Source organism: Dermochelys coriacea, chromosome 2 (genome assembly GCF_009764565.3).
Source record: "Dermochelys coriacea isolate rDerCor1 chromosome 2, rDerCor1.pri.v4, whole genome shotgun sequence".
NCBI classification, from domain to species: domain Eukaryota; kingdom Metazoa; phylum Chordata; order Testudines; family Dermochelyidae; genus Dermochelys; species Dermochelys coriacea.
The window spans coordinates 185,386,876-185,402,068 of NC_050069.1; the positions used below are offsets into that span (position 1 = coordinate 185,386,876).

The 15,193-nt window shown below is 38.9% G+C and overlaps 1 protein-coding gene across 1 annotated transcript in view; it reads right to left on the minus strand.

The window, feature by feature from the left end:
• Nucleotides 1-15,193, minus strand: part of ARPP21 (cAMP regulated phosphoprotein 21) — a 137,708-nt gene that overhangs the window by 88,892 nt on the left and 33,623 nt on the right. Inside the window, 3 exon segments of the mRNA XM_038389822.2 lie at nucleotides 3,450-3,509; nucleotides 8,039-8,076; nucleotides 14,387-14,488. Coding sequence (XP_038245750.1) covers nucleotides 3,450-3,509; nucleotides 8,039-8,076; nucleotides 14,387-14,488 — 200 coding nt within the window.

Consider the following 15,193-nt stretch of genomic DNA (forward strand, 5'->3'; position numbering starts at 1 on the left):
GATCCCCAATTTAAGAAACGGTGGTCTCCCCCATTAAATCTGTATAGTATAGAGTAAAAGCACACAAAAGACCAGATTTCATAGGGGGAGACCACATTTCACAGTCCATGATGCATTTTTCATGGTCATGAATTTGATAGGGCCTTATTTATAATGGATAATCAGCTGTACACGATCTCTCAGCGCGACTCTGTGGTCAAAAAAGCCAATGCCATTCTTGGATGTATTAACAGGGCAATATTGAGCAAAAGCAGGGAAGTTATATTACCTCTGGTATGCATTGGTGCAAGTGTTACTGGAATACTCTGTCCAGTTTTGGTATCCACAAGTCAAGAAGGATGTTGATAAACTGAAGAGAGTTCAAAGAAGAGTCACAAGAATAATTAAAGGATTGAAAAACATGCTAGCCATAGACTCAAGGAGCTGAATCTGTTTAGCTTAACAAAGAGAAGATTAAGAAATGACTTAATCACTTTCTATAAATACCTACATGAGAAGAAGTTTGATAGAGGGCTCTTAATTTTTCAGAGAAATGTATAAGAAGATCCAGTTGCTGAATGCTGAAGCTTGATGTATTTAGACTGAAAATAAGGCATACATTTTTAACAGTGAGGGTCATTAATCACTGCAATGATTTACCAAGGGCTGTGATGGGTTCTCTATCACAGGAACATTTTAAATCAAGACTGGATGTCTTTCTAAAAGACATGCTGTAGTTCAAATAGGAATTAATTCAGGGAAGTTCTACAGCCTGTGTTATCTAGGAAGTCTGACCAAATGATCTCAATGTTCCCTTCTTGCTTTATAATCTACAGCCTGTGAATCCGAGGATTAATTTTGACTTCTTCCTTTCCCTTAGCTCACATATCCAGGCCATATCCTTTTTCCTCCTCAATATCTCCAGGATCTGTCCTTCCCCCATCATCCTCCCAACCCACATCACCCAAAATCAATTTCCTTATTGAGGCATTTGTCACATCCTTCCTCTTTCAAGGCCACCCACCCAAACACATTGCCTCTCTACAGCCCATATTACACCTGTTAGCTTCCTACTTACCCATTGATTTGAACATGTTACTTCCCTCTGCAAACCCCTCTATCAGCTTCCCCTCCATTTAATCAAATTTAAACTTCCTGTCACTAACTTCAAAGGCATATATAAACTCTACCCTTCTCTACTTATCCTCCCTTGTTATTAGTGTGCACCCTGTTCCCACTCCATGACGTTTCCACTCGTTTCCCCAATTGTCAGCTTCTCTCACAATCACAAATAGGCCTTCCCTCCTTGAGGCCCACTATGCATGATACAACACCCCAGCATACTACCAGCCAAATCACATTTAAATGCCTCTTAAAGACCATCTTCTGCCATGCTGCTTACAGTGATTCACTCTAGGTTTCCTTCCCCTCTCCATCTGCCTCTACAATCTTTGACTGTGAACATCTTGGAGGTAAGGACTGCCCATTCCTGACTGGCTGAAAAGCATCCTGCACATGGTGGTTGCTAGCATAAACAAAATTAATAATTCCAAGCACACAATGAGCTGAGAGCAGAAGGCTAAGAGCAGAATTTGACTTATGAATAGTTTACAAACTGCCTCCAAATGAAAAACAAAATGCCTTTCACAGCTGCGTAAAAACTCAAACCAGAACTGCCCACATTTGCATTTTTGTGAATTTCTAACTAGATTTTTTTTAAAATGTAGTACTTCGCCATTTCACAACATTTTCCATATGTGAAAAGCAAAGGGTGCTTGCCTTGGTTGTTGTTGTTGTTGGAGTATTGGGGTGGTATTTTTTGCTTCCAGCAAAAACAGCTTCTGTTTTTCATTTAGAGAACCTGAGAGTTGCGTCACTGTGGAGGTGAAGGAATTGAAAGATCCAGACAAGTTTAGCATATCGCTCTGCCTTGATCAGAGTCTTACAAAATGTGATCAGCAGTGTTTACCGTCAATTTTTAGGAGACCAAACAATGGGAGAGCACAGCAGAAAGACCACAGATGCAATAAAATTTCAAAAGAAAAAAGGAAAAAATAGTTTTTAAAAAGACTATGTGGGCAAGCATTACTTGATGATTCCGTTACATTCTTCTGCTTTAAAAAAAACACAATGGCCCTCTTGTATTTATGTTTTTGTAGAAGAGAGAGAAATGAAGTACAGCTGTATCCTGATGACCTGAAATCTCATTATCTGCAATGCTGGGTTTTCCAAAATTCGTTCCTGTCCCGCAAATCCAGAATTGATTTAGAAACTGACATTAATTACTATGAGCCTCACTCTATCTGAAGATTGGAGGCTCCCCATCCCAAGATACTCATACAAGAAAGATTGGCCTGCACTATGGGAAAAAGATAATTTATCTATTGCCTGAGGCAACAGACTGTGGATCTGTCTGTGATGGATCCACTGGCCACACCACCATCCCTTCATTGGCCCAGCCTTATTCTACCTTCCAGCCCCGCTGTGTAGGAAGCCCCCAAAGACCTGCATGGGCTTCTCAAATCCTGCACCAGAAACAGTAGGAGTGCATACTACGTGTTGAAAAAACACACATATACATTCACAGAGAGAGAAAGAAATTAGTCCTATATTTTCCAAAATCTTTACAATTTTTGCATACTCAATTTGAGACACCTAGTAGTGGGGCCTGATTTTCAGAGTTGTTCAGCACATGCACTCCAAATTATTTAAACTGGAGCTGTGAGTGGTCACCACTCGTAAATATCAGTCAATACTTGATATCTCAACTTGAATGCTTAAGCAAGGTGGTAGGGTCTTCTATTGACCCACCATGCAGGAAGGTGTGAAAACTCTCTATGAAAATGTGAACTGACTGCTGTTGATTCACTGTGGCATGTGAAGCTTGTTAATTCCACTATAGATATTAAAGAGTGGCTCTCTGGGAAAAGGGAACTAGCATCCAGAACCAAAAGAACATAAAAGAAAACCCTAAACAAAAGTACAGCTTGGAGGGAAAAAGCCTCACCCAAGCTTTATTAAGTGCTACTTCTCTTTCAACTGACAATAAAATAAATTACAAGAAATAGGGTGAGTTTGGGTGCCAATCCGAGAGAGAGAGAGAGTGTGTGTGTGTATATACACACACACTACAGTAGAGTACACAGGCACCCCAAAATTCCTGCTCCCTAAATTCATGGACAATTTTGGAAATCTAGGCCCAAGGTCCTGATCCAAGTCCCACTCAAATCACTGGAAAGACTCCTATTGTATTCAGACTTTTGAAGCAAGACTTTCCCAAAGTCACATAGGTGGTATTGATAAAATCAGGATTAGACCTCAGTTGTCCTGACTACCAGTCTTGTGTCCATAATTCTCTCCATACATACACCTGTACACGCAAGCCTATTAAGATACTGGTTTTCCATCTATGAAGACACGGATAAACTCACATGTGAAAGCTAGATGGAAACAAAGTAAACCATACAAACCTAAATAGCTGTCTTTTCTTATGGGTGTCATTGCATATACTGTTGTCTTCCAAGAGCCTACTGAAAATGAAAAGAAAAGAAGATTATGGTAATAGACCTAGGAGTTTTAATGATATATTCAACTTCATGTCTTTAGTGTTAAATCCCATTTTGCTCTTTAGCAACAACTTCTAGTTTTCTATACCCATACTTAAAGAAATGGAGCTAAAGTTACTCCTATTTTGACCTCATCGGAGTTACTCCCAGGATGATTTTGTCCCAGGACGGTCTTTCAGTGATATCTAATTGTTCCATAAAACACCGGCCAGCAAAAGGCTGGAAATCTTTTACCAATTACTGATAATAAACAAATTGCAACTCTCAGAAGCCAAAAGAAAAACACTTTTTTTTAATTTCTTAAAGAAAATAAAACACAGCTATACCAAATAAGACCTTAAAACCCCAATTCAGCAAAATACTGCACATGCTTAATTTTAAGAATATGGTAAGTCCCACTGAAGTCACTGAAGCTTGAAGAAATGCTTCAAGTGGTGTGAAGCACATGTTTAAGGCCTTGATTCAGCAAAGCATTTAAACACATGCTTAACTTCACGTACATTCGATCCTTCCGGTCAAGGGTAGGGGACCAGGCAGAGACAGATACATCCTGGAGGAGAATGCCTGGCTGCAAAGATGATATTGCCAGGAGGGCTTCAGCTTCCTTGACCATGGGATGCTGTTCCAGGAAGAAGGACTGCTAAGCAGAGATGGGGTTCACCTATTGAGGAAGGAGAAGATTTGGATACAGACTGGCTAACCTAGTGAGGAGGACTTTAAACTAGGTTTGAAGGGGACAGGTGTCCAAAGCCCACAGGTAAGTCTAGAACATAGAGACCGGGAGAGGGTTTGGTATGTGAGGGAAGCATGGGCTGTTATATCAGGGATAAGGGAGAGAGAAAACGAGGGGGGGAAATCAAATCAGTATCTTAGATGTCTGTATACTAATACAAGAAATATGGGGAATAAAACAGGAAGAACTCAAAATGCAAGTAAATAAAGACAACTATGACATAATTGGTATCACAGAGACTTGGTGGGATAATACGCATGACTGGAATATTGGTCTAGAAGGGTACAGCTTGCTCAGGAAGGACAGGCAGGGAAAAAAAGGGAGGAGGTGTTGCCTTATATATTAAAATGTATACACTTGGGCTGAGATTGTGATGGAAATAGGAGACAGACTTGTTGAAAGTCTCTGGGTAAGGATAAAAGGGGTAAAAAAACAAGGGTGATGTCATGGTAGGGGTCTACTACAGCCCACCTAACCAGGAAGAAGAGGTGATGAGCCTTTTTTTAAACAGCTAACAAAATTACCCAAAGCACAGGACTTGGTGCTGATGGGGGACTTCAACTACCCAGACATCTGTTGAGAAAATAACACAGCAGGGCACAGATTATCCAATAAATTCTTGGAATGTATTGGAAACAATTTTTTATTTCAGAAGGTGGAGACAGCTACCCGAGGAGATGCTGTTCTAGATTTGATTTTGACAAATAGGGAGGAACTGGTTGAGAATTTGAAAGTGGAAGGCAGCTTGGGTGAAAGTGATCATGAAATGGTAGAGTTCATGATTCTAAGGAATGCTAGGAGGGAGAACAGTAAAATAAAGACAGTGGAGGCAGACTTTAGCAAAACTCAAGGAGTTGGTAGGTAAGATCCAAGGTGAAGCAAGTCTAAGGGTAAAAACAATTGAAGACAGTTGGCAGTTTTTCAAAGAGACATTATTAAGGGCACAAGAGCAAACTATCCCACTGCATAGGAAAGATAGGAAGTATGGCAAGAGACCAACTGGCTTAACCAGGAGATCTTCAATGATCTAAAAATCAAAATCAACTTCTACAAAAAGTGGAAACTAGGTCAAAAGATGAATATAAACAAACAACACAACAAAATTAGAAAGGCCAAGGCACAAAACTAGACCAAAACAGCCAGCCAGAGACATAAAGGGTAACAGGAAAACATTCTACAAATACATTAGAAGCAAGAGGAAGACCAAGGACAGGGTAGGCCAGTTACTCAATGAGGTGAGGGAAATAACAGAAAATGTGGAAATTACAGAGGTGCTTAATGACTTCTTTGTTTCACTTGAAGAAGGTTAGTGGTGATTGGACATCTAATATAGTTAATTCCAGTGAAAATGAGGTACGAACAGAAGAGGCTAAAATAAGGAAAGAAAATGTTAAATTCCTTGGACGAATTAGATGTCTTCAAGTCACCAGGGCCTGATGAAATGCATCCTAGAATACTCAAGGAGTTGACTGAGGAGATATTTGAGCCATTAGCGATTATCTTTGAGAAGTCATGGAAGATGGGAGAGATTCCAGAAGACTGGAAAAGGGCAAATATAGTGCCCATCTATAAAAAAGGAAATAAGGACAACCCAGCGAATTACAGACCAGTCAGCTTAACTTCTGTATCCGGTAAGATAATGGAGCAAATATTTAATCAATCAATTTGCAAACATCTAGAAGATAATAAGGTGATAAATAACAGTCTGAATGGATTTGTCAAAAACAAATCGTGTTAAACCAACCTGATAGCTTTCTTTGACAGGTAAAAAGCCTTGTGGATGGGGGAAAGGGGAAGTGGTACATGTGGTACATCTTGACTTTAGTAAAGCTTTTGATATGGTCTCTCCCGACCTTTTCATAAACAAACTAGGGGAATGCAACATAGATGGAGCTACTATAAGGTGGGTGCATAACTGGTTGGAAAACCATTCCCAGAGAGTAGTTATCAGTGGTTCACAGTCATGCTGGAAGGGCATAACGAGTTGGGTCCGAGTTCTGGGTCCGATTCTGTTCAGTACTTTCATCAATGATTTAGATAATGGCATAGAGAGTACACTTATAAAGTTTGTGGAAGAGCTGAGAGGGGTTGCAAGTGCTTTGGAGGATAGGATTAAAATTCAAAATGATCTGGACAAATTGGAGAAATGGTCTGAAATAAATATGATGAAATTCAATAAGGATAAAGGCAAAATACACCATTTAGGAAGGAACAATCAGTTGCACACATACAAAATGGGAAATGACTGCCTCAGAAGGAGTACTGCAGAAAGGGATCTGGGGGTCATAGTGGACCACAAGCTAAATATGAGTCAAAAGTCTTGCAAAAAAAGCATACATCATTCTGGGATGTATTAGCAGGAGTATTGTACGCAAGATGCTCTACTCTGCTCTGATTAGGCCTCAATTGGAGTATTGTGTACAATTATGGGCACCACATTTCAGGAAGGATGTGAACAAATTGGAGAACGTCCAGAGAAGAGAAACAAAAACGATTAAAGTTCTAGAAAACATGACCTATGAGGGAAGATTGAAAAAACTGGGTGTGTTTAATCTGAAAAAGAGAAGACTGAGAGGGGACATGATAACCGTTTTCAAATATGTAAAAGGTTGTTACAAGGTTGTGGAATCTCCATCACTGGAGATTTTTAAGAGCAGATTAGACAAACACACATCAGGATGGCCTAGATAATTAGCCCTGCCACGAGTGCAGCGGCTGGACTAGATGACCTCTCAAGGTCCCTTCCAGTTCAATGATTCTATGAGTAGTCCCATTGACTTCATGTGCTTAAATTTAAGCATTTGTTTGTGTGTCTTACCTGATCAGGGACTATGGAAACACCAGAACTGTAGTAACCCAGGTGTATTTGATAGCAGTGAGGATGGATATATGTAGTGCTTCTTCAGGATAAGCATTCACTCCTGCCCCACCCCTCCACACCCCAATGACAGTCAATTCTCATACTTGAGATCTGTACAGAACAATCTTTGGCCAGCACGTCTCCAAAACATTCACAACGCATTTCTTAGCATCGAAGATCAGATTCTCCCCTGGAACAAATGGGAGCAGCTTCACTGATTTAAGCAGAGCTGTGCACATTTATGGCAGCTAAGAATCTACCCCTTCACCTTTGTTATACCCAGACGGCTTTTTTGTTTGTTTTTTCTTTTAGTGTCAATAGATGTGTCATCGCAAGATTGTCCACTGTAGGCCAGGATAGAGTAATGTAAAATAAGAGTGGTCTCAAATAATAATAGCAACAATTATTATTTCATTATTACTACTTAGTAATAATAATGGTCCTGGTTTTCAGACGTGCAGAGGACCTACAAGTATGAGTGAAGGATATGAAGATGTTCGATACCTCTGAAAATCAGATCCAATAGCAAGAACAGAAACATTCCACATTTCTATAAAACTTTACCTCCAATAACTTCAACGCCTTTCACAAAAATTAACTAATTAGTTAAATGCTCTCAGCACTCCAGAGAAGTTGGTCATTGATAATCGACCATTACATTGGTGTTTTGCTGTTTTAACAATCACTTGTTTAACCTTAAATTCAAAAGCTTTGGAAAGTGGCAAGTAAATCTGATATGCTCTTATATCATCATATACCTGAAGACAATCTAAGTTTAAATCCCACTAAAGAGGGAAAGCCCTCAAATAAGTTGGGTCACAAATTAATTCGACAATGAATCAGACTAAGAGCTACAATTTTTTTTTAAAAGCAATTTTTATTTTTATTTTTTTTTTTTACCTGTTTTCCACAAAAAGGTTTTCCTGGGAGCAAACTGACTGAAAAATAAAAAAAAAAAAAAAAGATTGAACCAGACGTTCTAGATATGCTCTATTGTCCAATTTTTGCTTGATTTTAGAATTATCTTCCCCATTCAGGCTCAAGGGGATTTTAATTCATGCATCATTTGCATTTGTAGAAGACAAGGAGGAAAAAGGTCACACTAGTAAAATAATTCCCATGCATTACAATGTGTTACTTGCAATTCATCTCAGTTTTGAAACAAACTCAGACTTCTCAGTCTTGGGATCAGAAGAGGCTAGATGGATACAAAGTGCTGACGTTTTGGAGGGAAACAGAAGCAGAAGGTTCCACTAGTCTGCCTACTAGAAAGCAATAAAGTGACACCAGAACACACAGCTGCAGGCGAGGTGGACAGATGGGAGAAAAGCATGCAAAATTAGTACAGTTCTGCAAGGGAGTGGAGATGCTGTAATACATAATTTAATTTCCCAAACAGAGAGGAAACAAATGCACCTGGTACTAAGAAAAAAAAATAAACGCATTGTAAAAAGTCCTCTCTAGGAGGATTTAGATTTTGGCCAAGGTGAGAGAGTAGGAAGAAATAAATCCTACTGGCAAGTATGCAGTTCTATTAACATTCCTTAATTTTTCATGTTGAGAAATGAAGCTGTGCTCAATTTCCCATGAATAATTCTCTCTCCTTTTGATTTTTTTCATTTCCTTCCTATTTCGTGTTCATTACACCAAGTGCACAGTTGTTGTCATTGGATTATATCTCCATGAGGTACTGAAGAAAAAGACAGATAGTATTTCCACTGAGTTTAAACAAAAGGAAAGAGAGTGGAAAAAAGGGGAGATCAGGTCCATTACTTTAATAATAATGGGACTTGGTTCATGGAATAATAGCATGCCATCATCAGGCATGTCAAATTCTAGTGCCATAGGAAGTGCATTTATTTAGTATGTTCCTATTTTCAACACGATTGATTCATGACTTGCTGGCTAAAAGCTGAACACTTTTGTGTCCATTCCTGGCTTCATCAAATATACAAGGCCAAATTCTCTGCTGGTGTAAACTGAGCTTAGCTCTATTGAAGTATTGTGCCAATTTGCACGATCTGAGAATTTAGCCCACAATTTAAAATAATGCAGTTATTGTATTCCTTCCATTTAGCATTGTTGTCAGAGTATATTGGGTGGGCATAGTTTGGTAGAAAATTTGTCCGATAGTTCTTAATAAATTGTATAGGTTGAGTGGCATGGGCTTCCCAAGCAGGATCCCATATAGGATCCTAACTAAATGAGCAGGACTAGTGGGCTGGATTGGTGGCGAGTTCTTTTCTCTGCAAGGCAAACCCTCATGATATCAAGGGTAAAATCCTGGCCCCACTAAAGTCAATGACAAAACTCTCATTGACTTTAATAGGGCCAGATTTTCGCCCCAGGCTGAGAGGCCTAAGTGGAGTTGCATGCCTTTTCACTATGGAGCACTGTGTTCCTTTGTACAATTGCTCCACTCCCTCTTCTCCCATTCTTAAGAGACCCCTTCCCTAATATTAATAAACCTGTCAAACAGGTTGCCCAAAAAGTACATTTTCTTCGCTTTCTAATGAAGATGAAAAGCAAAAGGCCTCTTATTCCAACTCTTAACACAGTGGTTTTCCTGTCTGCATAGACAGGATGGACCAAATTTTCGAAGAGGCCTCACTGTCCTCCAGCTGCACACACACGAGTTTTGTGCACTATGAGTTTTTGCATTGTCAGTCTGCTAATGTGTGTATGCAGATGACTACCCAAGCAAAGCTGTACATGCCCACGGAGGCCATGTTTTGAAAAATTTTCTCAGGAGCGTTGCTGCTGTTCGTGTCAGGCATAAAGATAAATAAAGCACCAAGGATTTACATTTTATTAAAAACTTGAGAGATGTGTGTTACCTCTTCAGTATCTTGAAGGGTATCAGTGTAATATGCATTATAGCCTTATGGACAGATTCAGTGAAAACTCCATTCATCTTCCATGCTGCAGAAGCTGGCACAAGGCCATACAATTCCTGGAATATCCATTTTTCAAGGCAGATGTGGGGATCCATGGCACAGAAGACAGACATATTTTTATTATATTATCCTTATTATTCAAAATAAGAGGGCTTAAAAGCTTTGGATAGCAATTTAGCTACTAGGAGGTCAAGATTCACTTTCCTTTTCTGCAGAATCAATAACTCTCAATTTAAAGTCCCAGGGAAAGCTTAAATAACCAAACCATAGCTTTCAAATCACCTTGCTGCCAGCTACAGACCTAAGGGAAGTCAAAACAAATCTAAAATGGGAAAAATGTTACACAAGATTATTTTGTCACTTCCTAAGGACCCTTGCAGATCCTACACACTCAAAACTTCCATTCAGGTTCTGTGTGTACCTGATTGTCCTTCCTTCTGGTTCATTTGCAACCCCATTTTTAGCAGTCCGACAACAGTTTTTCTCCAGTGGGACATATACATCACCTCAAACAGCCTACTCTTCGGTCTTGTCTTCATAGGAACAGAATGAAGCTTTTCACCACGTGTTAAAAGGGGGTAACTAGCAGATAGTAACATCTTAGCATGGACAAAGCAGTTTGCAGTTTTCACACGTTAAACTGTAGGCTCCCTACTATTGTTTACCTGAACCTGTTAATACCTGTGTAAACTACAGCCCCATTGTTTTCACTAGAATTGCAGGATGTGCTATATGGTAAAACACACTTATTTTCCTAGTATGTACACACCCTACAAGGATACACCTTTAGTAGTGAAGCTCAAAAGCTTGTCTCTTTCACCAACAGAATTGGTCCAATGAGATATTATCTCACATCTTTAATATCTTGGCCAATTATTTTTTTCAAAATGCTAACAGCAATTAAAACATAATTTGGATGAATAGACACTCATATTCAGGGCCCCATGTATTCTGCAATTCTGCTACAGTGCAATTTGCTGTAGACCCCACCCACTGTTGCAGAACTGAAGCTAAACGTTCATTACAAATATATGTTTCTAGTCCTCATGATTTAAAAAATAGCCTTGAAAATGTGAACCTAACGTAACTAAGGCAATGTTTTATTGCTAGCAGCCTGAAAGGATTTGAGAAGGTGGGAAGCTCCCCATCTCTCTCAGGGTGTGGTTGATCCTGAGAACTAATAATGGCAATTAAATTGGCCACATTTAACAATTTTCTTACCACACATTTTAGCAGAAACATCAAATGAATGTGCTTCTCCTACAACCGCAAACTGCTCAGTGTACTTCCCCCAAATGCCAAAAGCTCCAATTGTCTGCTACCCCATTGCCACAACCTCCAGCTCCCCCTAAACACCTGATGATGCAGTTATGCAAAAATATGCCGCATACTGAAAATGTGGGGAAAAGCGTTAATTAAAGTGACATTAATATTGAAAGAAATGTTATAAGGAATATTGTACAGATGGCATTACATGGTCATATTTAAATCAGTAAAAAAACTTCCAATTTAAAATTTAAATTTAAAATGAAGCTGTGCATAATTTCTAGTATGATGCACGGGAGTGTTGCAGAATGAAGAGAATTTGACGCAGGTTTTATGTCCAGCCTGCTGCAGAGTAAGCAGGAGCATATTCATTAATTATTTTTGAGTCTGAAAAGCAGATACAAGATCTGCAACATGTCTAGAGCTTTAGATTCATTTTTTTCCTTTTCAATTTTGTTCAACAAAGTTTTCTCTTGGACTGAAATCTCACCCAAATGGTTTCAATCTGAAACAAATATTTACAATTTGGTGTTATAGCAATCATCTTAGGACACCATCAGCTGTCTGATCTCTGAGCTGCATTTGGGACACCTCTTCAGACGTACTGTAATTAGAAGTGATACATTTTAATACATTTTCTAAGGTTCACAATTAGGGCACTAACACAAATTTAACTACAGTGGTGTGAATAGCGAAGAATAATAAAACTGTACATCAGGCATGTCACTTCTGCACCTCACTTTGTCCATCTACAATTTGGGGAACAATAATGCTTAGGTACCTACCTCACAGATGTGTGGTAGATATATAAATAAATATATATTGTGAAAACTGATTAGTTAATGATTGTAGAAGGCTTTTAAAAAAATAGTGCTATACGTAAGTGGCTATATATGGTAGGCAGTCAATTGTGGTCATTCTTAAAATTGAAAATAAAGAATATACTACAATGCCTACCACCACATATAAATATTTCTACCATGCGAGAGAGGATTTCATCTGTGAAACATGCTCCACTCTGCAACACAGCTAAGAAATACTTAGTTATTTGCATCATTAGTGTAGCCTGCTGAAAATACAGCAATATGATATATTGAGGGCTCACTAATACCTGCAATTAGTAGAGAGAGAACACAAATGAGTGTATATATGAGAGAGAGAGAGAGCGCGAGAGAGCGAGAGAGAGAGAGAGAGAGATATCTGCATTGCTAACCTTTAAAAAAAAATAAAAGGCGCAGTCCTAATCCATTGATATAGCTCCTGCCACAAGCCATGCTTTTACTCATGATAAAACCCCTTCTTGGCTAACCTGACAGATCACATCAACCTTCTACTTACGGCCATTAAAATTTTCACCACTTGTATTTGTCTTTCAAACTGAAGGTAAAAGTATCAAAATATACAACAAACACAGCAGCGCATTTTGGGATGAATGCTTAAAAACCTCAGAATCTCACCACTTTTTCATGAACACGTAGGGCCACATTCTCTGCTTCTAGCTGCCTTTATGATGCACAAACTAAGTCACTCTGGCAACACCTTTCCCTACCTCATAACTTGTTGCCATGTTCCAAATCTATCCCCTCTCTATCCCCTGCAGTTATCCGTTTCTAAGATATGCTCCTTTGTATAAAGTCAAAAACAGTAATTCGCTTATAGCGGACAAACAAGGGCACAGCCAGTTCTACAATTTATATTGCAGCTGTATTGACATTAGGCTGCCATACTGAAATGAAAATAAAAACAAAGAGCCAGCTAATACTGGGATTTTCTCAGTCACACGAACAGAGAATACTATGCTGAATATGAGTCCGTAATTTTCCCTCCCAAATTGCATTTTATAATCAATGGACTACTTGCTAAGTGTGACGTTACTTATCATAAGTGAAGTCACAAGTGAGACAATACACTCACATTTTTACAGTATATTCTGCTTAAAAAAAGACAAATCAGAAGAACTCATAAGCATCAAGCTTAAAAAAAGTCATCTAAAAGCAACACGATTCCTTCTGTGGCATGTGAACAGCTCTAATTTAAAAGGACACTGTCAAATACAATTTTGCATTGTTTGTTTGTTTTGTCAGTATGATTTATACTGATTTTTTTTTTATTCAGGGCTCTTCCCATTCCTTGAACTGGTGAAACCTCCACTGAGATGTGACATGAAACAGGGAAAGAAGCAGGCATGTTCTCTTGAAAGAGACTACCCTCAGAGCACCCTGTCTGAGCTGATCCATACACCCAACTGGGAAATTATGGGGTAATGTAGTGAACCCAGAAAGTAGGGCAACCGGCTGCAGTCAGGACCCAATCAATTTACCGTATTTAAGGAGAATGGGGATGAAGCCATAGAAGTTTAACATTTGTGTGTCTTTATCTAGTAATTTTACTCAATTTTATTTGGTAAACTTTGATTTCCTCCCTCCCAGTAAAGCTGGGATTATTTTGCCTCTTTTTGTTTTACTCCTTTTATCGTCTTCCAACATCATTGTTTTTGACAGAAGAAATAGAGTTTCTTCATTAACTTGTGTTCCCTTTACTACTTAGTTGGTCAGTTCAGCTAAATATTGAAAGGTCATGCATAACCAGTGGCTTTTGATTCTTTTTAATGTCTTGTTTCCAGAGCTGTTGAACTGACAAAAACAAAAACCAAATAGATTGATAGATCTGAGCAAGTTTAAGTGATGCCAAATATGAGGCTTAAATAAGTTGAGAGTGTCCATTTAAATCACTGGTCTTCTGCTTGCAAGCATTATAATACTGAACAGAATGAAACCTACACCGCGCACAGGCAACATTTCCAGAAACAGGAAAAGGCCATTTAGATCAACATGCCTGCCCTGTTTTGGTTGATCATCCTTCTACCTTCCTCCTTTTTCACTAGAGCTCTCAATTACCTCCTGCTCCAGAAACCAATCTAGGTATCTCTTGAACTCATTTTACACCCTCTGGTTTAATTATCTTTCGCTACCATCTCCAGCTACACAGTGCAATCTGGCTATAGTATCAATGTCAGAGGGGGAGGATACTGTCTGACTACTGATAAAGATATGGCACCAAAGAGGCAATTAAAACAACTACTCACATCTTGTGCAAATATTCTCTCCCTCACTCTCTGATACTCCTCTTCTCTCTCTTCAATTGATTTACTTCGTCTGTCATCTCTAAATGGATGAATTCTGTTTTGCTGAGCAGAAAAAAAATCAGGAGGGTTATATAAGTTGAGCTGTTAAAAACTGCAGTTTAGAAACTGTCAGCTAAGAATAATAAATGTTCTCATAAAAAAAGTATGAAATGGATAGCTTTCAGTTCTGAGGGGGAGTGTGAATCACCGTATTATGCTGGGTACCCTAGGCTCTCAAGCTAGACGCTGCTGGAGTATTCCTAGATCAAGTGGCTGAAATAAGGTTTTGTGCATGACCTTTGTGAGCCTGCAGACCTGAATCAAGGCCTCCTCATCTGATGCCTTTTGCTTCTGACTGATCAGGAAAGGCAGATTTTTTTTATTTTTCCTATTGGCTGTGGGGAAGGAAGTGCTACAGAATACCTAATCATCCATGAAGCCAAGCAAGAGCATAAGGAAACAAAATGGTAGGAACTGATGATAAAATACTAAGAACCCTAAAAGATTACATCTACCACGATGATGATAAATTATGCTTTCCAGAATATTTTGCACAAGAGTTTTAACCCTTTCAGACCAAGCCTAGCCCTTAATTCAACTTAGTGGGGAAAGAGAGCCATTTAATCCTTTTAATGATCAACATTTTAGACAGCAGTACATGAACATAATGGGCAGGAAGACACCCTTCATGAAACACCTTGCTTGCAATTAGATTTTAATTGCAGTGCTGCTCCTTCTCCCACACTGTGTTTTGTGTAAATGATCATG